Source organism: Plectropomus leopardus, chromosome 21, assembly GCF_026936395.1.
Source record: "Plectropomus leopardus strain MGB_pleo_1.0 chromosome 21, ASM2693639v1, whole genome shotgun sequence".
Classification (NCBI taxonomy): Eukaryota; Metazoa; Chordata; class Actinopteri; order Perciformes; family Serranidae; genus Plectropomus; species Plectropomus leopardus.
In genome coordinates this window covers 22,631,688-22,656,795 of record NC_142196.1, presented here as the reverse complement: position 1 = coordinate 22,656,795, position 25,108 = coordinate 22,631,688, and the positions used below count along the sequence as shown (strand labels likewise).

The following is a 25,108-nucleotide window of genomic DNA, read 5'->3' as shown; positions in this document are numbered from 1 at the left end:
AATTACAGGGATAATCAGCTGCATGTGATGCTGGCTGCTTCACTGCCGCTGCAGGAAAATGAAAAGAACTGACTGCAAATATTTAGTTCAGTTTCTAAGCAGTTAACTTTATTCAGTCAGAAAAGAATTGATTTTAAAGGACACTAAACTCAGGACAGCCAAATTTTAAATCGTTTCTTCTTCAGGAAATTCCATTTGGAAGAAACAACTATTTGTCATTATCTGCAGCTTAAATTTTAATATTGCTAAAATCTATGTAGGCATTAAAGCTAAAGTTTGTAACGTTTGTCATATTTGCTGAAACTGTCACTACATCCACACAGTATTACACGAGGCAGATAATCTGTGAAACAATCAGTTTCCTCTGGCTCCTGCTAGTGCTCCAAATGGCATTTACAAAAATCCACCGCATGCCAACAAAAGCAGCCAATCAGAGCCGAGGAGTCTCTAAGGGAGAAAGGGCATTACTTTAAAAGCATGAGGTGAGGATGACAATAATCCACAGTGAAATATCTCAACTACAGGCCAGACTGCTATTAAATTTGTTATGAATTTACATGATCCCCAGGAGGTAAACCTGAGGTATTTTTCAATTTGCAGTAAGCTTTTAGATTCGCTGACGTTTCATATGATAGCTTGTGAGAATACAGAATTTTATTTTACTTAAGCCCATGTCATATTTGACAGTGTCAAGACATACAATAGAGTAAATTTGATTAACTATGTTTTTTTAATGTCCTAGTTATTGGGTATGTAGATGGTCTTGAACCTCTCGATGAGGTTGATGTCGTTCTCCAGCTGCTTCATCGCCACTTCCAGACGCTCCTTGTGGGACTTCTTGGACAGGCTGTCTGTGACCAGTGAGAGGCCCTGGTACTCGTGGTGCAGCTCATCCCAGTTCTTCTTCAGGCCCTGCACGGAGAGTCCACACAGAGAAACACATCACTGTCACAATAAAGCCAGCTTCATAATGTCACAGCCAGGCCGTTTTCCAGTGTTAATTTAAAAAATATTCTGAGTTGATAAATTCTTAGAGTTGTTTGTGCAGTCACTGAGCTCTAATGACACTGAGGAGCAGGTCAGAATTTTTTTTGTATTAACCCTTTAACACCTGGATTGAAATCAGCTTTCTTGTGCTGCGTTCAGATGCCTTTCACAAGCAAATAAATCTCTAAAACCTGAGAAAAACAGTTTGATTTCTTTCCAAAACATGGGAGAAAAAGATAATGAGCAACATGGCAAGAGATGTACTGCATTTTTTTTAAAAAAGGAAAAATGTCAAGAAAATTATATTCATAGTTCTTGTAGTTATATATGTAATGTTAAGCTGAAAAAACATTTAATTTTAGCATTTTCAAGGTCATTTTCTTGTTTGTTTTTGTTTTTTACTTTTATTTTTTGTGTGCTTGTTTTCAAATATTTTCTTGTGAATTTATTAGTATATGCTAATTTTTGGGCAATTTCTTATCAAGCTCTTTGTCATCTTATTCTCGTGTTTTTTTTCCAAGAATAAACCAAAATTGCGCAGGTTTTAAAGGGTTTATAAGTGTGGCAAAAATCTACATAACGTTCACACATAGGCCATTTTATCCTGACTTATAAGGACTGAATGAAAGTATTGTTCCTAAAATGTAGAAAGGCATAAAATCATCTAATTCATTTCCTCCAGTTGTGTGACCACCTGCTGTTTTTGGAGAAGAACTGGCGTCATGTGTGTAAGTACCTCCAGGACGGCGTGTCGCTCCTCGTCTGACAGGTGTTTCATTGCTCCCTGCTCCCGCTGTTCTTTCACAAAGTTGTCATACTCCTCCTGAGCTCTCCGCTCTTCATCATTGCGCTGCTGCAGGTACTCAGGTACTTCTCCGTAATGCTGCAAATAGGAACTGAAACCTTTAGACAACATGTTCACAGTGGACCTAAGAAATTATCAAATCATGTCTCAAAAACGAATTATTTTAGCAATAAAATTGGGGGTTTACTTTTTTTTCTATGTGCTACTTGTCATATCTTTTTTAATTTATTTTACCTTTTTAATTTATGTTTTATCTATTTTATTTCCTTTTATTTATGGTTTGATTGCTTTTATTGTTCCTGTTTTTGTTGTTTTCTTGGTCTATTTATTTCTATTATTTTATAGTGACATTACGAATCCTGCATCTTGCATTTTTTGTCCTCTGATTTTAATTTTGTCTGCATTATATTCTAGTTTCTTCTTGCTTGTATTCAATATGACTGTTTGGCTTGCTGTTGTTGTATTTCCTTCTATACATTCAAGTTCTGCTTTTGCTTTGTTTGCCAAAGTACTTTTGGAAACTTTTGTACATTCTGTTTTTTAAAGGTACTACGGCATAGAAATAACGTTTAGTATTATTATTATTTATTTCTATTGTTTTTAATTTTTTAATATTATTATGTCATATTCTATGTTTTTCTAAATATGTCCAACTGAAGTAGTGTTGTAAGTGTGTACTGTTGTTGAAAAAATACCTTTTTCTTGATGTATTTTGGGACAAGTCCTGAATTCTCAAGGAGCTGCTTGTGTCCCTTACTGGTGTCCACACAGATAGACTGGGGCTTCATGGGCACCACAGCAGCTGTCTTTATAAAATCTCTCTTCGTGTAAATGCCCATCGGTGGGATGTCCGTCCTCAAAGGAACGGGTGGTTTCCTCATAGTGCAGGTGCTATGGACCTCTCTCAAACACTGTGTCTCTGAAAGAACATAGAAATGTGAATGCACAAAGCTCAAAGACGCACCCACGCATTGGTCGAATAGTCTTTAGGGAAAACTCACTTTTGGGTAATTTAGGCTCCTTTGAGTGCTTCTTGAGGTATTTCTCTGGGGACGGCACCTCAGCTTTTGCTGGTCCCATTGTCCTCATTGCATCCTTGTTCGACTTCTCCTCAAGAATAACAGTTGGTCTAAACTTGGATATATACCTTCAGATGCAGCACATTGAAGGAAAAAATAATTTCATTCAAAGTCATTCTTGAAAATAACAAAGAGAAAAAAATACTAATTATTAATAAGTATGCTCTCCTTAATTTACTGCATGCAGTTAGTAATCAGAAACTGAGTCTTTAAATGAGCCAACGGGATTTCTGTGAATTTTTAATGCCACAAGTATACTATATGGACCATTTGAAACATTAAACAATAAATTTGAAAATTTCATGTTTAAACATTAAACATAAAACTTAAACATAAACATAAAATGTTTTGCAGTGCAGGTAAATAACACCAGCTGACATTAAGCAAACATGGACCCAAGCTGTTGTCTAGCAATCTAGCAATGTATTTCCAGTAAAACAGCCTATGAAGATAAAAAACATAGCATTTAAGACAGAGTGATTAGAGGTATATTTAGGTAGACAGTATGGAAAAATAATGTTGTTGGGTTTTTTTCACATTATAGCATGTAAACATGTTCTTGTAGAAACCCAAGTATGAACCTAAATATGAACATATTAAGAGTCCTTTAAGTTTTAGGCAGGCTACCAAAATAACACAAGCTTCTTATTACATACTCACTTTAATTAACTTATTTCTAAAATAATACCAAACGTTAGTCAGCTAACTTCACCTCCCCACCTGTTTTGGTGTATGTTATATTTACGGCCTAATTTCGAAGCATCTTATGTGACACTTTGCTCTCCGGTTAGCCTCTGGTCTAACTTTCTGGTTTCTGCTAACTAACTAGGTTAGCTAGATAAAGCTAGGCTAATTTAGCATACGTTAACACGAAGAGTATTCAGCTAATGTTACCTCTGCGGTTTTTGAGTATGAACCTCTTCCCTGGGAACAAGATTGTAGGCGCTCTCTGGTGGATACACGACATCAGACATTTTGGAGGACTTCAAATGGACAAAGACACGGTGAAAGTTCACCTAACTAACTAACTATGCAGCAAACTTGGCCGAGCTAACATTAGCTAAACTCTTGGGTCAACGCAATTTGTTTGACAACACGCCGCAGGCTGGTTGCTAGGCAACAGAGGGTGCAAGTGTTGCATTTGTGGATAGTTGGAAAGTGCTAAACTAAAGACCTGAGCCGTCCACGTGTTACGTTTACGAACGGTTTCATCCAATACTCTTTTTCCTTTAAAATGATTAGGTGTCACTAAAAAACAAACAAACAAAAGCACAAATGTGTCAAAATATATTTCGTCATTGTCATATTCTGTCTGTCTCCATGTCTTGCATTAAAAGATTTAGTATAAGACTGTTTTCTCTCTCTCTCTCTCTCTCTCTCTCTCTCTCTCTCACACACACACACACACACACACACACACACACACACACACACACACACACACACACACACACACACACACACACACACACAATGCTATAGCGAGCCACTCACTAATTTACAAAGTTCCAAGGAGCATTTGAAGGCAGCACAAAGGTCACACGTTCAAGCAGGTTTCGCGATCCAAAAACTTGGAGTTGTCCAAGTTAGTCACTATAATATATAGTTAAATGTGTACATTCGTGTTTATATTGCACAGATAATAAAACATAAAGTAAATACATATCAGTGTGCCTTCGACATTTCACTGTGGATTTCCTTATTTTGTCCCTCCAGGCTGACCGTAGTTGTTTGTGAGCGGTCCAACGGTCATGTATGTTGTACCTCTGCTGCATGAGGCTTTTCCTTTTATATTAAACCACGTATTTGACAAAAACTCAGCTGAAAACAATAATTATCAAGGTTGAAATACGGAAAGGCGCTGTTTCACGTGAGTGTCTCGTTCATTCAATCATGATATCATCGCTAACACGTGCAAAGTTACAGCAGCCACTTGCAAACTCTGTGTGAAAACCACAGACTGTATGTACGTCAAAACACGAGGTCGCAGATGTGTAACTTGATTTTAACCTTTGTAATATCTTAACTTTATGTAAACACCACTTGTCATAAGGGTCTAAAATGAGCCGCCCTCGCCCTCCCTAAAAATAAAGCAGCTTGATTGAATTTTAAACCCCAAATCTACTATGCATGAAGAAACAATATGCCATCATCACAAACTTTGTGAATTTTTAGGTTTTCCCTCTTCACAGTGCAGAAAGACGGCATTTAATAAAGTGGAGTCCAGTCGTTTTTATTACAGCACACCTGCCAGAAGTGTTTTCTTTACTAAAATAGAGGTTTATTATTAGTAGTATTACTGTTGTTGTTGTTAAAGGTGTAGCATAGTTGTAAGCATAATTTTTGAAAGCAGGAGATATATGGAAAAAGTAGTTTTGAATGCATTTTATTGTAGTCTTCAGCAATGTAGTATTATACTGTACAATGAGAACAGTATGCAAATTTGTGTGCATGGACTTTGCAGATGCATTTCAGTGTGTGTGTGTGTGTGTGTGTGTGTGTGTGTGTGTGTGTATGTCAGTTTTGTTTTTTTGTGGTATTAAAATAATTTTAAAACTGACCCTTAAGGAAAGATTTTAACCGTGTTGATGTTCAGTTTTAATGAAAATATAAGCAGAGGCAATGTTTCATTTTTTCTCATGTTGGGGTCATTCTAGGAAAAAGTCTTTGAATATCAAGTTGAAAAATATAATTTTAGAAATTATCTATGCTGTTAAACATAGTGGCGGTCATTTTTGTTTTAAAGTTTTAAATGTCCTTTTTTTAACAGGAGAAAAGTCTGCTGTCATGGGTTTACTGAATGCACTAAGAGCAGTCAGATGCATCCTGAGCTCCTTTCCAAAATCATGTTTTTCCACCAAAGCTTTGTGGCGGGACAAAAACATCCTGCTGATGGGTTCTCCTGGAGCTGGGAAGACCACAGTTGGGAGGATAGTGGCGCACAGACTGGGACTACCTGTCATCGACGTTGATGACGATATATTGGAGACGACATGGAAGATGCCAGTGGCTGAAAAGCTTTCAGCAGTCGGTGGCGAGCGTTTCCTGGAGGAGGAAGGTCAGGCTCTGTGTAACTTCTCGGCCTCTGGGTGTGTTGTCTCCCTGACAGGATCTAACCCTCTTCACTCCGCGGCGATGCGGCACGTCAGAGAGTCTGGGCTGGTCGTCTACTTGGATGTTGACAGTGAGGACATCATACAGAGACTTGAAAGGATGAAGGTGAACAGGATTGTGGGTCAGGAGGCCGGGGTGTCCATGAGAGACATCCTGCGCTACAGGAAGCAGTTTTATGAGAAGTGGCTGGATGTGCGGGTGCTGTGTGGGAAAGGCGACACGGTGGAGGAAGTGGCGGAGAAGGTGCTGAAGGCGGTGGAGAGATATCAGAACCACTCTGCAGAAACGTATGTGTCAACCAGGTGTGACAGCGAGAAAAGTCAGAAAACACACTTCAGTGACGTGGTAGTTGAGGGTCTCGCCACAGATGGAGGCCTCTATGTTCCCAAAAATGGCTTCCCAATCATCGATGCTCGTGAATGGCTCAGACTAACTGACATGTCATACCCAGAACGAGCTCTAGTTCTGCTTGAAAAGTGCATACACCCGTTAGACGTCTCTGCTTTGGATCTAAGAGAGATGATATTCAAAGCTTACGGGTCTAACTTTTCCAGCGAGGAGGTCGCTCCAGTGAAACATCTCGTCCACAATCAGTACGTCCAGGAGCTTTTTCACGGCCCCACCGCCTCGTTCAAAGACCTGGCCTTGCAGCTGATGCCCCAGCTCTTTGCACACTGCCTCCCACACATGTGCAACTACCTCATCCTTGTAGCCACCTCTGGGGACACAGGAAGTGCAGTTCTCAGCGGCTTCAGCAGGCTCAGTGGCGCTGATAAACACAGGACCGGCGTGCTGGTTTTTTTCCCAGAGAACGGCGTGAGTGAGATTCAGAAGCTCCAGATGACGAGCTTCAGGGAGGGAAACGCCAGGGCCGTGAGCGTCCTGTCAGATTTTGATTTCTGTCAGAGGACCATAAAGAGGATGTTTGGAGAATCTGGGTTGACGGGACACCTCGCTGTGGAGTACGGCACAGTCCTCAGCACCGCCAACTCCATCAACTGGGCGCGGCTGCTGCCACAGGTGGGTTAAACACTGAGGAGGGCTTCATAAAGAAGACTTTATATTAAAGAGTTTTTTAAGTTTTATTTGCAATAAAGAAGAAACAAAGACACAGGGATGACATACAGGTTAATTCGATTTTATTGTAGGGAAGCTGCTTTGTGAAGAGAATGCGGGCCAAAAAAGTATTTGAGCCATTATTAACTTTTGTGGTAGTAATAATAATGTAAATTAACGAAAGGACAGTCAGTAATACTGTTTTAACACTGGAGGATAAAAAAATGTCCCATACACTTCATTCATTTTTCATTAGTTTTCACCCGTTTTATTTCCAGATTTATTCTTCCAGTTTGCACATTTACACAAAAGTTTTTTCAGGCAGTAGGACACTTTTACTTTGCAACACGCTGTAAAACACATTTTTGTGACCTTTTCCTCTTCTTGCAGGTGGTGTACCATTCCTCAGCCTATCTGGATCTGTGCAGAGACGGCGTTATCAAGTTTGGGGAGCCCATTGATGTTTGCATCCCTTCTGGTAACTTTGGCAATGCCATGTCGGCTTTGTACGCCAAGCAAATGGGCGTCCCGATAAGAAAAGTCATCTGTGCGTCCAACCACAACCGCATCATCACGGACTTTATCACCACAGGCGAGTACGATCTCCGGGGATGGCCTCTGGTGCTCTCCCACTCCCCGGCTATAGATATCCTGAAATCCTCCAACCTTGAGAGGTTTATCTTCCACGTCTCAGACGGAGACGGCCGTCTTGTCAAGGAGCTGTTCACGCGTTTAGACCAGCGGCAGCACTTTCAGGTGCCTGAGCCTCTTATTGGCAGGATGCAGCAGGAAGTGCTGGCTGGCTGGTGCTCAGAAGACGACTGCTTGGCCGCCATCCAGAGCGTTCACACACAGACGGGCTACCTCATGGACACACACACCGCCGTGGCTAAAGTCGTGGCTGATGGGCTGCAGGATGGTGCGTGCCCCGTGGTGCTCTGCTCCACCGCGCACTACGGGAAGTTTGCTCCCGCTGTGTTCAAAGCTCTGCAAATCCCAAATATTCCAGAGGATCCCGTTGAGCAGCTGGTGAAGCTCGCATCGACAGCTTCCAGACCCGAAATCCACAGAGACATGATGAAGTGCCTGAAGGAAAGACGCAGGACGAAACACACTGTTTGTCAGGAGGATTACGGCGTGTTGGTGGAGGAGGTGGAGAGCATGATACAGGACTCCTTCTTGAAAGTTATGTAGGATTATTTTAGTTTTTGTTAATTAGCACCTTAATTAAACCTTTGAAACCTGAGAGAATTGGCAATGAGCATCTTAAGAAGAAGTGACACAAAAATTAGCAAGAAATTACCTCAAAAAAGCATAAATTCTCAAATAAATAAAGAGGAAAAAAGGTAATGACCAGGAAAAAAGTGGGGAAAAAAGAAAACAATCAAATAAAATATACCTTTTTATATATTCTTTCTGTAGAATGATTTTAAATATAATCATCATCAACATCACAATGTTTTACTTGATAATAAAAATAAATTACACACATAAAAATTCAAACAAAAAAAAATCTAAACAATTTGTTCATGTTTCAGAGATTTAAATGCTTGTGAAAGGCATCTGAATGCAGCAAAAAAAAACAAAAACTGTTGTAGATCCAGTTTTCAGAGGGTTAATTTAAATCATAATTAATCATTTTCACAAGGCAAATTTTTCATGTCTTTTTTTTGTCATGTAATCTTAATTTTCTCAGTAAATTTGTGACTTTTTAAAACAAATTTAACACGTAACAGGTCAAAAAAGGCTAAAATAAATGAATATAAACAGAAAAAAATCAATAACATAAAATTGAATATAAAGCACCAGTTATAAGCAGGTGTGGTCATAAAATTGATTTTAAAGACATAATTTAAACGGCTTGAGCCTGCAGGATTGAGATAAAATGAGCAACACGTTCACTGTGATTATTCTGTAATAGAGCTCTAAACTCAATTTAAAGCTTATTGATTATGCAGCATTTCTTTACATCATTATCTGGAGCCCTGGCCCACTAGATGGGGTTGTCTACCTCTCAGCCGCAGCTCTGTGGGAACGCTGGCGCGAGCACTGCAGTAACAGTGTATCACTGTGAGGGGCGAAGTCAAAAGGTCAAATAAACAAGTTTATAGTGATGTTAAATCAATATCTGCAGTCAGGGAGATAATCATCTCCTGCAAGTTAATTGTGTCATGCATTGTACTGTGACAATACTTATTTGCAGTATATTTCCTTAATAATATCTGTCAACCTCTATTGTGTCTTCGTTAACACATTTGCATTCTGAAATAAATATGGACAGGATAAAGATTTTTTAATTATGTAACAAATGTTTTATTACCTCAAGCTTCTTCTTATTAAACTGAACACAAATTTAAATGCAGTCATTTGCTCCTATTCTTTCACAGGTTTAGGTTAAATATGTTAGACATTTCGCATGCAATTAATAGATATTTCTCTCAAATGCTGGTTGCAAAATTGTTAAAAATCCATGTTAGTGAGCACTTTTTCAAGAACTCTCGTCAAGGTGCTGATTAACAAGCATCGTTACTACACAGGTGTGACCTGGGATGCTCACAATCAAAGGCGCTTTGAAAAGGCTCGGTTTGATGACACAGTTTTGAGGGCGTGTGCCATGGACTTGCTGACTGCAAGAACGTCCACCAGAGCTGCTGTCTGTGATCTGAATGTTAATTTCACAACCGTTAGTCGTCTCCAATGTCATTTCCCTGAAATTGGCACTACATCCAACTAGGGCTGTGCAATATGACAAAATATGTTGTCCAATGATGAAAAAACATTAATCATTTCATATTATGCTATATTATTTATATTGTTTATTTCCTTTACGTCATCTGATAACACCTTACGTCCATTCACGTACGTCACAAAAACAAACAAATATAGAGGAGCTAGAAAGTGGACTGAGCTTTACTATAACTTTTTAACTTTATACTTTACTTTATTCAACATTATTACAGTATTTCATTCAGCTTTATTATAACAGTGGTTAATGTAACTTTATGTTATGGCAGTAGCTACTTTATTTGCAATTGTAGTTCATTTCATAATTTTTCATATTTAAGTAGTTTACAATAGTTTCAAGATTTCAGAATATCGAGATATAAATCGTGTTATCACAATATAGCCTAAACTGCCAAATCTGATTCGACTTGCATAATTCTGAGTTGGGCTCAGCCCTAGTTTTCACAGAGTGGCATTATAAAACAGCTAATGAACTGGTCTCTACAGTCCACTAATTGCCAGGTGAAGCTCAAGCATCGGTTCAGTGTCCGCCGTCTCATTAATGTCTTACTGAAGGTAGAAAGGTTTTTCTTTTCTTTTTCATTAACAAAAACCTTTTGAACCACACCCCATCATATGTTTCTCAGCTGCTAACATTCAGGATCTTATAGTCTTTAAAAAGACGATAATAACTAGGGATTTGGTGATGGAAATTAATAATGTGCTACAAGCTTTAACCCTTTAAAAACTAAGCAAAACTGTCCTGCTTTTTGTCAAAAAATACAGGGCAAGAAGAGACAAGCAACTTATCAAGAGATGGCCCAAACAAATTGCAAGAAATTAGTAAAAAAAAGTCACAACAAAATTATCTGGAAAATAAGCCAAACAACATTTGTAAGAAATTTAAATTAAAACAGGAAACAAAAATTATATATAAATGTAGTTTTCTTTGCATTTTCACCGGTTTTGGATAATATCAAATAATCCCCCCTAAAGCCAATTTTCTAGTAATTTTTTGGTCACCTTTTACTAATTTCTCAAAGTTTTTTTGATGAACATTTCTTGCCAAGTTGCTCATTATGTTTTTTCTCTGTGTTTTAAAACTGAATCCACTCAATTTTTCAGGTTTCAAAGGGTTAAATGCTTGTGAAAGGCATCTGAACAAAGCACCCAAAAAAAAATTAAGTCAGTCCAGTGTCAAACAAAAACCACATTGCTCTTCTCTGCCAGACGTCTGTCAGTGGAAACATCCAGGGGCGGAGTGGGCCCGAGGGTAATTTTCCACCCTCAAACATCACACCATCCATAACAGGAGAGCCCAGAAATGACTCTGTGGCTATCAGTCGAGTCATTTAAATCCAGGTGCTGCCTCAGCAGCAGCGGGGAGAAGAGGGCGGAAGATAAGTTTCATAGATCTCCAGGATTGCTTATGACTGCAGTTGTTCAAATAGATGGAAAGTCAAGCCAGATTTGAAAAAGCACTTTGCCAGCATGCCCTCTGATCTGGATCACTGTCTCCCCGAGGCTTCGCCAGAACTCAGAAGAAAAGTGTTTTCTTTACTTATTCAGTTTATTTTTGGCTGTAAAAGTAGCAGCCTATTTGCTTTTATGCAGTTGTGGCGGATGAGTCCAATCTCTTCCCATTGAACGACAGATCTGAGGTCCCCAGACATAAAGTCCACAGTTGGACACTCGTGATTTGCCACAAAGTAACATATTATAGTGCACCTCCAATTTTAAGCTGAAGACAACAGTTTCAAACCCGACCTCGTCACCAGAATAAAATGTTAGCATTGTATGTTTCTGCAAACCACAGACATGTTATGTTACGTTTCATATGTACTATTACTGTACTAAAGGGACACAGAGTGAGTAACATTTCCAGCTGTTTTGTGTCGACCAAACCAGTTATTTTAAGCTAAAACACAATCTTTCACCAACCTTAGCCAAGTGGTTTTTTGTACCTTAACATAACCAGATGCACAGAACTGTCATAATCTGGGGGTCAGGGCCCTCACAAGGGGTCACAAATTCAGTTTTGATGGTGTGAGACTATTAAAAGAATACAAATATAAATTCTTCTAACGGTTTACTGCAGTGTTAAACTGGAACCAAGAGCAAGACTCACAGAACAAGGGGCAAAGGGGATGAAGCAGGCAGATTTAAGCGAGACTGAGGCAAGGAAGCAGTCTGGTTTATGACACTAGAGTTTGGAGGGCAAAGGCACCAGCAATGCAGAAGACAGCGAACTGTTGTGAACCAAAAGTCTGTCAGCACGAAAGAGAGAGAGATCAGGGTTTTTAGGCTGCAGTTGATGAGTGTGGAATGAGCAACAGGTGTGCACGCAGAGCTCCAGCAGCAGGAGGCCACGCCCCACCTGTGAAATCACACATCAACACAGCAGCAGAAAACACAACCAAAAAATCCAGGAAAAATATATGAAAAAACACACAAAAACTATACCACTATATTTATCGTACAAAAAACTACAATTTTCTAAGACTGTCATCTAATATTTGATATTATATTGCAGATTTTACAGATATTTTTGAATGTTTCCTGCCTTTTAGAAATTTTCTGATTATATTTGTTATTGTCTTTTATTTACTTAAAAACTATTTATTTACTTTATTCATGATGTTGGTTTTATTATTACATTTTCATATTTTCAATTTCATGTATGCATCTGTGTCAACTTTCCCACTATAAACATCTGTTCTGTCTTTTCATCAGCTTATCATTCATTTTTCTAAGCATCTGAAGTGCACTAACCTGCACGAAAGATGCTGCAAGAATAAAGACTGATGACTGACTGAACAAAATACTAAAACAAAACAAAGAAAACATCCCTTTTTGGTTTAACTTGTCACAACTAGGAAATATTAGAAGGTTAGAGGTAGGACTTTGGTTTATTTAAAGGGGCCCCAAAATAAAGAGAAAATTTTTCGAGGCCTCATGTTGTACAAAGTATCAAAAGAAGTAAAAAAAAAACCAAAAAAAACAAACTGCAGAAGTGAGTGAGAAATGAGCGCACTATGCACAGCAGCCTGTCGGCTTACCTGACAGTGTTTGTGTGAAAATGAGAGAGCAACAGGGAGAAGGCGTCTGTGGTTTGAGGTGATCCATCGCTCTCGACAGAGCTGAGCTCTGCCGCTGTTGTGGAAAGAGAGGAGGAGAAAGGTGCCGAGGGACATCAAGATAAATTACGACTTGTTTTTTTGAATCAGTGCAATATTTTACAATCACCCCTCTGACTTTTGTCTCAATGCTTACAGGATGATGGATCACTTTTTTTTTTTTTTACTATGCATGAATATATTACACAGCACATGCTCACACACTGGAGGCGTCTTCTGTTCTTCCAGCCTTTCCTTCCCTCTGTGTCTGTGGTCTGCTTCGCTGTGAGCATTGGCCTTATTAATCAAGCTGCTTGGCAGGTGAATGTGAGGAATGGGTGGGTAAAGTGTCTAAAGGGGGAGTGTGCAGGTGCATGTGTGTGTGTGTGTATGTGTGTGTGTGTGTGTGAAAGAGTGGTGAGGGGAAAGAGAGAACCAGCTGTTGCTCAGCACCGAGTGGCCCACGGCTGGGTGAGCAAGGATAATTGCAGGTACCAGCCTGTTCCCATCTCCTTAATGTGAACCTGTAGCATAATGGAAACTGCTCTTTCACAGTGGAGGGAAATAGAAAGGAGAGAGGAGGAAATTAACGCATCAGAGGAGTTTGGAAAGAAGATCTGGTGAAGCGGGTTGATTTGACCTCCTGCTTGCAAGATCCCTGACTCTATAGTCTCTTTTCTTTGTGTTCAAATCCCAAATGTAGCATTCAGATTGTGATAAACAGACACACAGGCATTTGTTTGCTATACAAATGCTTTAATGTAATTTTTGCAGATCTTAACAGGGGAATTCTTTTCATTGTACTTATTTCTGTATGTGTGTTTTAATTTTTTTAAATTTTTTAATTACTAGACTTAGACATCACAGGTCACTCTAAGCCAGCCGAGGTGCCATATCTGTTTTTTTTTCTTGCAATATGTTTTATCTTTTTTGTGTTCTAAATCAACCTATGTTTACATTTTGTGAAATAAGATTGTAAATGTGGTATTTTAACGAATGTGTGGACCTTGAACTAATCACTAAGGAGAAACCTGGACCCTGTGGCTGGACCAGTTGGGAAATTATACTTGGTAACAATATGTAGGTACTTCAGCTTTCATCTTTGTTGTTTTGGTTAAAACATCAGGTTCAGGTTCAGGTTCAGGCTGCTTTATTTGTACCTGTAGGTAGATTTGGTTTGCAGTATAAAGTGCAAGGCATCCATTCAACACAGGTGTCAGACATCACACACAATATACAGGATAAAAACATGACAAGAAGATAAAAACATAAAAAACACCCCATAAATAAATAAAATAAAATTTTAAAGGGGTTGCCACCTTATTCCCTTCTCCTTTCAATGTCTAAAAGTTGGAACCTCATTTTAGTGCAATGTCAAATAGTTTGTTAAACTTTTTTAATTGCACAATAATTTGTTTTGTAAGTGACTTTCCTAAATGTCCCTATGGAGAAAGTGAATTGAATCAACACGTCCTCAAAGAGTCATTAGCTCCAGTTTCAGTGGAATTATTCTGTCCCATGAAGGTTTGAATAAATTCTGTTTCAGAGGATTTTCCCCTCCTGCCAAGAATAAAACCCAGAGGGGGAACTGAGAATCTTTGTTCGTCTTGGCACCGAAAACCGTCACATTTATGAGTGTTGGCATGAAATACTGGCACTAAACGTCGGTTCTGAAGTGGAGGTAAAACACTCGCTCACCACTGTAAAGACCTGAGTTAAAATGTTGGCAGCAACGCCTCCTCCTTGGGGTTGTAAGTATTCAAGTGGGAAGCCAGTGAGGGATCATGTCCTGGACCAGCTCAGGTGTTGGTCTGAGGCATCTGAGTGCAGCATACTGGTCTGCAGTCACAGGGACTGCAGTAAAATGGGACTTTGCAATAACTAAATTGGTGAAAGTGAAACAAAAAAGGTGTTTTTTTTGTATTACAGTCATATACAGTCATAATACAAAATATTTGTCGTATTTTCATTGGATAAGCTTTTGTTCATCACATTTTGAAATCTCTTACATTTTAATGATATTTTATTGATTTCATTAAAATTGTCCTCTCTCTCTCTCTCTCTCTCCCTGCATCCTCCATCCATCCATTTTTTAGATGCAAAAAGAGACAAATTTATTTCACATACAAAATGGATACAAAGTGAAAAATATATGTTTTAAATTAGCAGAAAAAGCAATTAGAATATAATCTAAACACATCCATACACATACACACACATATGTATATACATACATGCATATACACACATGCAACCACACACGTACACGCTTACATACAAATTGGATATATATGTAGGTGTGAGGTGAGATGCTGAACAAGGTTGATTTGGTTTTGGCTTCGACTTACGCTTTTGTGAGCGTGTTCACAAACATCAACTGAAAATCCTGTACAGTATGTATACCTTTAAACTGAACTAAAAGGCATTTTTGTCATTAAAATCACCAGAATTTTAAAAAGATTGACTTCTGTAAAACATGGAAACTAAAATGTTTCTCTGTCTCATTTTCTGTCACAATTTCCTTCTAGCAACTTAAAATAATCTGCAAGTATATTTAAACAGGATTGATTATGAAACTGTAGAACATCCTACACATGGGGATTGTGACCTTTGACCTTTCCTTCATAAATCGGCTGGAGGATGCCTCTTCTTCTACACCAAAACAGGTCATCTGATCGGACACAGTAAATATAGCCTGTGCATGTCTTAATATGTGTGTAAATGTGTGGTAGCTTTTTTTTATTCAGCTTAGTGAAGTGTTTTTCTCTGTGATCAATGGTTTCTTTCTGGAAGCAGGAGCCAAACAATCAGCCAACACATCTCAACATCATGTTCACCCGAGGCTTCCCTGCTAATTACCGAAGACATTGATTCGCGCCCAACATACCTCTGTGTGGAAGTGTGAGGAAGAGGAGGAGAGAACAGAGCTAATGAAGGTGTCAACGGGAGCTTGCCACCAGAAGATGATTGTTATTGGATTGAAGTCATTTGCATTTTGATGCAAACTGCACGGCTGAACAATACCCATCGGTGCCTATCTGCTGTTAACACCTTTTGATAAGCGCACAGACAAAAAGCAGTGATTCAATTCAAGGTGACCAAAATAACTGAAGGGTCCTGAAACAGATTACGTTTAACTGATGCCTCCATCAGGCTCTTGGCGACCGTCTGCCAGGATCTTCTCCTCCCTGTGATGAAGGAAAGAGAATCCATTTCTCACTCGCAGAATGAGAAATCAATGACCCCGAGGTGGATCTGTGTGAAATGAGATATGAGCCTCGTCTCGGAGGACTCGGCGGGGCTCAGATTGACAGCTGACTGACAGGGGTTAACTGCCAGGAAAGGCCAGCAGGCTCCGAGGTGTAAAACTGACCCTCTCGGACTCTGTGTTGAGGGCAGGGTCGAAACATGTAGGCCGGATGTTGCTTAAATCTCAAGATATCCTGTAATTGACCGTTTGCTAAGGGCCTGACCCTCACTGCTACGCCTGTCAAACCTCTGTTCTTGTGTGGCACATATATTTAATATTATAAGTTCAAAGTTTTAAAGGTTGGTTGCCACAGTTTGTTAAGGAGACAGGTTTAGCTGTCATTTTCCAAGGTATTCATGTAATCCTTGATTCAACTCTTAATGGGGAGGATTTTAATGTAAATTTACTGCTGCTATTATTGTGCAAGTTTTTAATAATCATTTCACTGTCTGGCTACACAGTTACTGACATTTAAAACACAGTAGCTGAACGTTAATCCCCAGCAAAAGAAACTGACACGTGCAATAACATTCTCCCTTCATGACCTGCTTTTCATATCAGCTTTCACAGGAAGCTGTCTGCCAATTAAAATGTCTGAATGCACTCTGATTTAGTTATAGAGTTACTTACTTATGGCGCAACCTAAATACCTGCATCGTAAAGTAATAAAATAAGATATCCTTGCCTGTGATTTTCTGTTAGTCATATTCTTGTCTTATCATTTCTCTGCCTGAAATGCTCAATTGTCGTTAAGAGGCGCGAGCTTTCCCGTAACATCAAACACTTTGCCCTGTTGTTTTATTTCCTGGTATATTCCAGGCTTCACTGGCCAAAAAGACTTCCCCCAGCCTTCCCAAACTAGGTGTGTTCAGCCTTTAAAAGCACAACATTCCTCCACATGTTTGCAAACTGTCTGGCAACATGGGCTGCAGACGCACTGACTGCCTGGCAAGACTTCTGTCAGGCCTTTTTGAGAAACTTGGATCACTCGTGGGCTCCTATCCTTTTTATTTCTTTGTGATTCCTCTCATACTCTCAGCGGCGCTCAGCGGAGGCTTCACTTTTCTCAAAGACAGGGAGGATAATGACTTTGAACGACAGTATACACCCAGGAAAGGACCCTCGAAGGCCACAAGAGCTTTTGTGAGGGAAAACTTCCCCTACAATGACTCCATGTTTTCAGAGGACCGCCTGTACCACAAAGGCAACTTTGCATCTCTCATTGCTGTGTCCACTAATGGCTTAAATATACTAACAAATCCAGCCTTTGAGGACATCATCAGACTCAACAATAAGATCCTAAATATCACCGTACACAATGGGAGCCTTGGATTCAGTGACATGTGTGCAAAAGTCAACGGCGAATGTCTCACAAACATCATCCTGGAAATTATTAGCTCCAATGAAACTGATAAAACCGGCATCACTTTCCCCGAACACACGCACAGATCCAGTTCAGTGTTTCTGGGCTCGGTGCTCGGCGGGGTTATCACAGATGCCAACAGCTCAGTCATAAGTGCTCAGGCTGTAAAACTCCTCTACTACTCAGATAACAAGGAAAGCACAGCTGACGCCTGGAAATTATGGCTGAGGGGATTTAAGAAGCTGTTATCAGAAGAGACGGGCAGCAAACACATTGACGTACGTGTAATGTTACTTTCTGATATTGCATTTTTTCACATCTTTCTGAAAATCTTTCAGTCCATATTCTTAAATGTTTGTCACTGTTTTGTGTGTCAAATATTGAGCCTTTCTTACTAAAATCTGACAAGTTGATGAAAATAATCTTGGCAACAGATTGCCTTGAAAAAGTGAAGTAAATATAACTATACATTTTAATTCATGTTTACTTTGTATCTAACTGTTAACTCTTTGAGATGTTGATCATCTTTACTCTTCTTGTGCTGCACTTAGATGCCTTTCACAAATTTTAAGTTCTTCAGATCCTGAGCAAATTGTTGCATTTTTTCTCAAAAACATGAGGAAAAAGGCAACGAGCAACTTTGCAAGAAATTATCACAAATTGCAAGAAAATAGTAAATTCGGAAAATTACTTAACAAAAATAACAAAAAATTAAATTTTTTATTACATTTGTAAGCATTTTCCCCATGTCATTTCCTTGTTTGTTTGTTTTGCTTATTTTTAGAGAATTTTATTCTATTTTTATTCATCATGAGAGGATTTTGCAAATGATGAAGTCAGGAGATTTGTGAGTTCTGTTTTCTTAAAATGTTTAAGAATAAACAAATATTATTAACTAGTGTGCAACCAGCAGAATACAGACATACAGCACAACACACTGGGTTTATTGAAGTACCTTACCTTATTGCTATGTTCCTGAAAGAAATCCAACCCAATTTGCCCAGGTATCAATGGGTTAAATATACAATTTAATAAGAAAAAAATGGACACTATCCATCACTGTAACAAAGGTGGATTTTGTCTCATAGCTGAACACGCTGTTGCACTGAGGTGTAATGCAAAAATAAATAAATAAGCATATAGATCATTTTCTTAACATATTAGTTACAGCCTGTCTGCATCTTTACCCGTCCTTTTCAGATAACGTGGTTGGCAGAGTTGCAGACACACTCGCTTTGTCCTGAAATCCAAGCTGTGCTGTCACACTGGCTTTATTGCTGTCGTGACTTCTATGTGTAAACACTTTTTGTCTGACTTCACGTTGGCGTTTCTCTCTGCTGTCCTCCATTGTAGGTGTCTTACTACACCTCCAAATCCAGGCAGGAGGAGATTGACAGTCACACCACAGATGGCTTCCCTTTATTCCTCATCACTTATGCCTGCGCTATCACCTTCTCAGTGATATCCTGCCTGAGGTAAGGAGTGATCAGTGACTGTCACACAGTGAGCGATTTCCTGACTGTGGGCCAAGTCCGAGACAGAGAGCTGTTGTTTATCAAAGTGATTGATACAGGAGAGCCACGTACAGGTTAACATGGAGTTATCATATCAATTTCAGCATCACTGTGTCCAAAGATGAGTTATTACATTTTAAAATGTATTTAGTTTTTACTTCAAACTCACTTTACTTTTAGTTTGTTTTTTTCAGTGTTTATTTAAAGGTTTTACTTTAATTTCTGTAAAATATAGCTTAGGGTAGGTATGTTATATGTCTGTAACAGCTAGATTGGATTGCATAGGGAGTAAAAAAACAATGTAATTGCAATGATAATATAAACCAAACCATTAAATATAATAAACTCCAGGATCAAAGCATTATAGAGTAATGCACAACTGTTTTTTATATCATAAACAATCTAATCTATAGCAATAAGCAGGGTTGTTCTGAGGTTGCTCAGGGTGAAGTTGTCATAATAAAGTTTGTACAAATGGACCTTGCTTGCAGCATATTAATGCCTTTATCAGTTACGTGATTTTGATTGCTTGAACCAACAACAACACTCAATCTCTACCTCCCCGACAGATTGGACAATGTGAGGAATAAAGTGTGGGTGGCCGTCTTCGGCGTCTTCTCCTCCAGCCTGGCTGTCCTCTCCTCTTTTGGTTTACTGCTTTACATCGGAGTGCCATTCGTTATTACGGTCGCAAACTCTCCTTTCTTGATACTTGGTGAGAAAAAGCCCCCTTGTCTTTTTTGTTCCAGACTGTAGTTTTAGGTTGTAGTTTGGAGTGCAACATCCATAAAGTCATATACTGCATTAACATAAAAGTGATGTGGTGTTTTGCAGAGCATTAAATTTGAGCAGTATTTGACCTGCTTCATGTAGTCTTAGGCAGATTAAACTGTAGCACTTTGTCATGTTTTATGAGCATTTTATGTTTTATAGTAAAATCTTGTAAAATGTTTAAAGTCTTGCAAATGGAAAAAATCAAAACTGTCATTAATTTTACATCACTACTATAATTTCTCCAGGAATTGGTCTCAATAACATGTTCATAATGGTGTCCGACTGGCAGCACACCCACGTGAAAGACCCGGTGCCGAAGAGGATGGCTCACTCCTACAAAGAAGCCATCATGTCCATCACCATCACCGCTGTGACTGACGTCCTCAAGTTCTCCATCGGCGTCCTGTCCGATTTCCCAGCGGTGCAGTCATTCTGCCTCTACACCAGCACCTCCATAGTGTTTTCCTACATCTACACAATCACCTTCTTCGGAGCGTTTCTGGCTCTAAATGGGAGGCGGGAAGCCAGCAACCGGCACTGGCTGACCTGCATGAAAATACCATCAGAAAATTCTGATCATCACCCTGAGATATATAACATCTGCTGTGTGGGAGGCGACTATGATAGGAACACTGGAGCAGAGAAAAAACAGCCAGCGAGTAATTTCTTCAAGGATTACTACGGCCCGTTTTTGATCAAACCCTGTGTCAAAGGGGCTGTAATCTGCCTCTTTGTGGTATATTTAGCTGCAAGTATTTATGGATGTTTCCATATACAACAGGGGATTGAGCTCTATGATCTGGCAGCTGATAACTCCCACGTTACCAGATTTATTATAAAGGATAGGCAGTATTTTTCTAGTTATGGCCCATCCGTGATGATTATTGTAAGTGAGGAGTTCCCATATTGGGATAAAACTAAGCGGCACCAACTTCAGGGATGCTTAGAGGACTTTAAGATGCTCCAGTTTGTAGACGAGGATGTTTACACGTCCTGGCTGGACTCTTATTTGTCATACGGACAAGAAGCACATTTAAACCTTGATGATAAGGATGTTTTTCTCCAAAACTTATCTAAATTTTTTGATTTATATCCTTTTTTCAAGCAAGATTTGAACCTCAGTGGAGATGTCGTTTACGCGTCCCGGTTCTTCATCCAGACTGTGGATATCGCCAATGCCAGCATGGAAATTCACATGCTTGAAGGTCTTAAAAGCACCATAAAAAGATGCAGTGCAGGATCTTTGTTGGTCTACAATCAGAAGTTCATCTTCTATGATCAATACACCGTCGTAGTGAGCAGCACGATTAAAAACGTCTGCGTGATCACAGCCGTGATGATGGTGGTCTCTCTCCTGCTGATTCCAGACCCGCTCTGCTCGTTATGGGTGACAGGTTCGATTGGTTCAGTGACCACGGGGGTGACTGGTTTCATGTCGCTATGGGATGTCACCCTTGATTCCATATCCATGATCGCTTTTACAGTCTGCATTGGCTTCACCGTCGATTTTTCAGCTCACGTGTCTTACGTCTTCGCCTCCAGCAAGAAAACGAGTCCCGATGACAAAGCTGTGGACGCTCTCTCTAGTTTAGGCTACCCCATCCTTCAAGGCGCCCTGTCCACCATTTTAGGCGTGTCGGTGTTGGCTACGTCTGGCTTTCACACGTTCAGAACGTTTTTTAAAATCTTTTTTCTTGTCATGCTCATTGGGATGGTTCACGGCCTAATATTTATTCCAGTAGTTCTGTCGTTAACTACATGCAGATCAAACAAAGATGAAAGTAAAGACAACAGTTTAAAAATCAGCAAACTATGACTACAGTTACAGTGCTGATCATTTGTACATAGTTAGACATATTCAAAATGCAGATCCCGTAATAAAAAAGATAGACTAAAACATTTGCTTTGAAAGTGAATGTTCTGCATCAGTTTAACCCTGTAAATGACAAAAAAAATGTGTTACAAAGCCTCTTATTAGGTGACTCACATTAAAGTTTTTCATTAGTGGAGCACATTAATGTGCTGCTAAACTCTCAACTGGTCTATTACAGCGTTAAATACCACCCGCAATCTCAAAACTGCAGTCATACGGTGCAAAACAAAAAAAAAGCATTTTAGGTTATCACAGTTTTCAGATGTCAAACTACTGAAACCTGCATGTAATTAAGCTGCACCACAATTTCTCAGTTCCAGGAGTTAGTGTTGAGGACATATCATACCTCTCCAATTGGCAGCACATTAACATTAAGAACCCGCTGCCCGTGCAGATGGTTCACACCTCAAAAGAAGGTGCTATGTCCACCTTCGTCACTGTCATCATCGCGGTGACTCTGCAGCAGTTTGATAAGAAGATTATCAAAATAAGAAGAGATGGAAAAGAAGTGTCTGTTGTCAGGAAAAGACTGAGAATGATATGAGATTGCAGAGGAAGTTCATACTTTAACTCTTTGAAACCTGGACAAATAAGTTTCATAAAAAAAAAAAAACATGGAGAAAAAAAGGCATGAGCAACTTAAAAAGAAATGAACCCAAAATTAGCAAGAAATTCGTAAAGAGTACATGAAAATAATAAGTCTGTAAATCTTTTACTTAAATATTGCTGACAATTATGAATAGACTTGTTTGGATATATTTTCCTATTTAAAAAAAATAAAAAATAAATTAAATCCAAATTGACTAATTTCTTGTAACTTGCAGGGGATTTCTTGCCAAGTTGTTCACTGCCTTTTTTATCCATGTTTTTTTTTTTTTTTTAAAGGAATCAAACCGATTAGCACAAAATTCAAAGGTTTAAATACTTGTGAAAGATGTGAGGTCCATCTAGGTTTCAAAAGGTTAAATTCATGAATTTGGGTGTTTCTAATGATGTGCAGCTCTACTCCTGCATAGACATGAAAAGCAGTTTGAATAAACCAGATTTTCAAACACTTTTTCCCCCTGTGAGAATAAACAGCCAGTTTGATTTACTGGCCATACAGTCATACAGTTTTTCCAATTATTTTCTGTGCAGTGCTGGCAGCTGCTGGATTTCCCATCTCGTGTCATTTGCTTGCAGACATCAAGATTTTAAGACAGCAGCCTCCTGGACGCAGCTGCATGTCCTGTAGTGTGGTCCAGAAATCCAGGAGGTCTTCAGGTTCCAGCTTCTATGATCCCTGGTGGCCTGTGCAGCACGCAGGTCGACTCTCAGCTCTGTCACCCTTCGTCACGCCTGTCTTCCTCACCCTCGTATCCAAGACGAGATGCCTCTGGCCCACACAGCGTGACGTGACATGCCCCTACACCCAGGGGAGAGACACAGAGAGAGGGAGCAACCTTAGAGCTTAAACTAATAAGAAAGAGAGAAACTGATAGATTGGTGACAGTTTAAGAAATAGATCAAAGCTCCCTTTAACTACTTAACCCTTTGAAACCTGAGCAAATTGGCTTGATTTCTGTAAAAGCAAGGAAATGAGCAACAAAAAAAGAAATGACACAAAAAAGCAAAAAAAAAAAAATTAAATAAATAAAAAATTTAAAAAAATAGTAGAAAGTACAAAAAATTACCTGAAAAAAAAAATCAAATAAAACACAAGTTAAAAATGGAAAAAGTCTATAATTTTGTAACATAATTTTAAATATGTAAGTGTGATGATTATAAATATAGTTTCCTTAGGAGTCGTCAGAGGTGTAAAGCATATATTGTGTGTGTTGCAAAAGGGTGTAAACGTAAATCACACTAGAATAGAAGAGGCCATGAGATGAGGAGGGGACTGCTCTGCAGGAGAGCACAGCCTGGGAGGACAGCTCTTTTATGCATTTGGGCCCTCCCACTTCTCAGGTGCAGATAGTTACTCTAACGAGCCGCACAGACTCCTGCAAGCAGAGGACAGAGCTTGGCTGTTATGCTGTTTTCCATTGCAAGTTGGAAGTTGATAATTTCGAGGTGTTTTTTCCAACTTCCCATCTGAAAGTGCTTCTGCTTGGAAAACATGGATGCCTACAGACACTCATGTTTTTTTGGCTGGTCTCTGAACAACAGAAGCGTGCACTGAGGACCTACATGAGCTGCCACAGCACCATCAGTGAAGAGAAACAGCAGTAAGTCTGTGTCTTTCTCATTCAAATAACATACAACTCAAAATCTCAAAACTCAAAAATAGCTCAAAATTGGGTATGATAAACAGGTGCCGAGTCAGTTAGCTAAAATGTAATGCCGTTTCTGAGTACAGTGGAACGTGGAATTACATGTGGGTCTGTTTAGTTTGGATTAGGAAAGGACCATGTTTTCAGCTTAGTTTTAGTTTTGGTGGCACAGTGGCTGCTGGAAATGACATGATGTTTTGCTAAAAAACATCCTATTTTGTTGTTTGTTGATCTTTAACATCCACCATCCTCTCCACCTCCCAACAGACCTTTTAGACATTTTGACATGCCATAGTAGGGAAAGCAAAGGTGTATTTAAAGACATTGTAAATAGCTGTGTTCCACTTTGGGGAGGCCCTGGTATTGTGCATGTGGGTTTACAGAAATATCTCACTGAGACACTTAATGCAACTGAGCCATCGTAAATGTTATCAGTTTCATCTGTGCTTTTGCTACTATGACATTTCAAAGTGTTTGCTGTGAAAGAGTATTACTACAAACCCAGCTCATATATATGTAAGTAGAATTATATCACTGTAGACATTTTGATATGATGAAATGTGATGTACACATTTATTCCGACAACTGGGCTGGCACTTCTGCTCTTAACTGTGAAAACTGTGTGTGTTCTTTGAACCATAGATGCTACAGATAATGGACATAGCTATCATGATGTCACCGACTGGTCTGTTTTGAAGCCTTGTCTTTGGGATTTTATTTGTCTGTTTGGCCATCTTGACTTTTTGGGGAGGTTGGCGCTGTGTAGCAAGGGGTGGATCTGACTCAAGATTGTGGTGAGATTCTGCAGACAGTCTGTCAGTCAAACAGCCCTGTCCTTAAATATGCGTAACATTAGGCCTTAATAAAATGTAAATGAGTGAATTATCAAAAAAATTTGGCCCTGTAAAGTTGTCATGATTGCTGAAATTGACTATAGAGACCAAAGGAATTTTTTTGTACCAGGCTGTAAACATGTTTATTTCTGCTGTAAAATTGGACATGTTAATGTGGGTGTCTTACTCTGTTGTGGAGCCAGCCTCAAGTGGCCATTCCATGAACTGCAGTTTTTGGCAATTCTGCATTGGTTTCATTTTGAATATGCCAAATAAAATTGGAGAAAAAAATATATATATAAGTAAGAAAAGCAACATGCCCATCGAACATATTCAGTAAACAAATTTAAGTATTGTCCAAGTCATGT

General features: G+C 39.2%; 3 protein-coding genes across 6 annotated transcripts; 2 read left to right on the top strand and 1 right to left on the bottom strand.

Annotated features, from left to right (window-relative positions):
- Positions 1–228: 228 nt before the first annotated feature.
- Positions 229–4,664, bottom strand: enkur (enkurin, TRPC channel interacting protein). 3 transcript variants are annotated; one of them, XM_088071918.1, is made up of 5 exons: positions 4,534–4,664; positions 2,794–2,939; positions 2,488–2,711; positions 1,724–1,870; positions 229–912 (listed from the first exon to the last, which is right to left on the bottom strand). In XM_088071918.1, exons 1-5 carry the CDS (start codon positions 4,644–4,646, stop codon positions 739–741), a joined length of 804 nt encoding a protein of 267 aa, XP_087928044.1. In that variant the 5' UTR covers positions 4,647–4,664; the 3' UTR covers positions 229–738. The 3 variants fall into 3 exon arrangements, with proteins under 3 accessions (XP_087928044.1, XP_087928045.1, XP_042366712.1); XM_088071919.1 differs by lacking the exon at positions 4,534–4,664 and adding an exon at positions 4,366–4,502; XM_042510778.2 differs by lacking the exon at positions 4,534–4,664 and adding an exon at positions 3,766–4,000.
- On the top strand, positions 4,486–12,488 carry thnsl1 (threonine synthase like 1). 2 transcript variants are annotated; one of them, XM_088071917.1, is made up of 3 exons: positions 4,486–4,624; positions 5,642–7,005; positions 7,432–12,488. In XM_088071917.1, exons 2-3 carry the CDS (start codon positions 5,659–5,661, stop codon positions 8,233–8,235), a joined length of 2,151 nt encoding a protein of 716 aa, XP_087928043.1. In that variant the 5' UTR covers positions 4,486–4,624; positions 5,642–5,658; the 3' UTR covers positions 8,236–12,488. The 2 variants fall into 2 exon arrangements, with proteins under 2 accessions (XP_087928043.1, XP_042366555.1); XM_042510621.2 differs by having other exon boundaries at positions 4,605–4,741.
- A 4,564-nt stretch (positions 12,489–17,052) lies between these two features.
- On the top strand, positions 17,053–21,598 carry LOC121960419 (patched domain-containing protein 3-like). Its single transcript, XM_042510089.2, has 4 exons — positions 17,053–17,772; positions 18,848–18,969; positions 19,578–19,723; positions 20,028–21,598. The coding sequence occupies exons 1-4, from the start codon at positions 17,053–17,055 to the stop codon at positions 21,596–21,598; spliced, it is 2,559 nt and encodes an 852-aa protein (XP_042366023.1).
- Positions 21,599–25,108: the final 3,510 nt, after the last annotated feature.

What these genes read in the sequence shown, in the direction of transcription:
- enkur (XM_088071918.1), bottom strand. Translation starts at nt 4,646, where the DNA reads ATGCAGCAGAGGTACAACATACATGACCGTTGGACCGCTCACAAACAA. An exon ending in TGTCGAAGGCACACTGATAT is followed by an intron (nt 2,940 to 4,533) that starts GTATTTACTTTA and finishes CTGCATCTGAAG; the next exon opens with GTATATATCCAAGTTTAGAC. An exon ending in GGAGCCTAAATTACCCAAAA is followed by an intron (nt 2,712 to 2,793) that starts GTGAGTTTTCCC and finishes ATGTTCTTTCAG; the next exon opens with AGACACAGTGTTTGAGAGAG.
- thnsl1 (XM_088071917.1), top strand. Translation starts at nt 5,659, where the DNA reads ATGGGTTTACTGAATGCACTAAGAGCAGTCAGATGCATCCTGAGCTCC. An exon ending in GGGCGCGGCTGCTGCCACAG is followed by an intron (nt 7,006 to 7,431) that starts GTGGGTTAAACA and finishes CTCTTCTTGCAG; the next exon opens with GTGGTGTACCATTCCTCAGC.
- LOC121960419 (XM_042510089.2), top strand. Translation starts at nt 17,053, where the DNA reads ATGGGCTGCAGACGCACTGACTGCCTGGCAAGACTTCTGTCAGGCCTT. An exon ending in CGGGCAGCAAACACATTGAC is followed by an intron (nt 17,773 to 18,847) that starts GTACGTGTAATG and finishes CCTCCATTGTAG; the next exon opens with GTGTCTTACTACACCTCCAA. An exon ending in TCAGTGATATCCTGCCTGAG is followed by an intron (nt 18,970 to 19,577) that starts GTAAGGAGTGAT and finishes CCTCCCCGACAG; the next exon opens with ATTGGACAATGTGAGGAATA.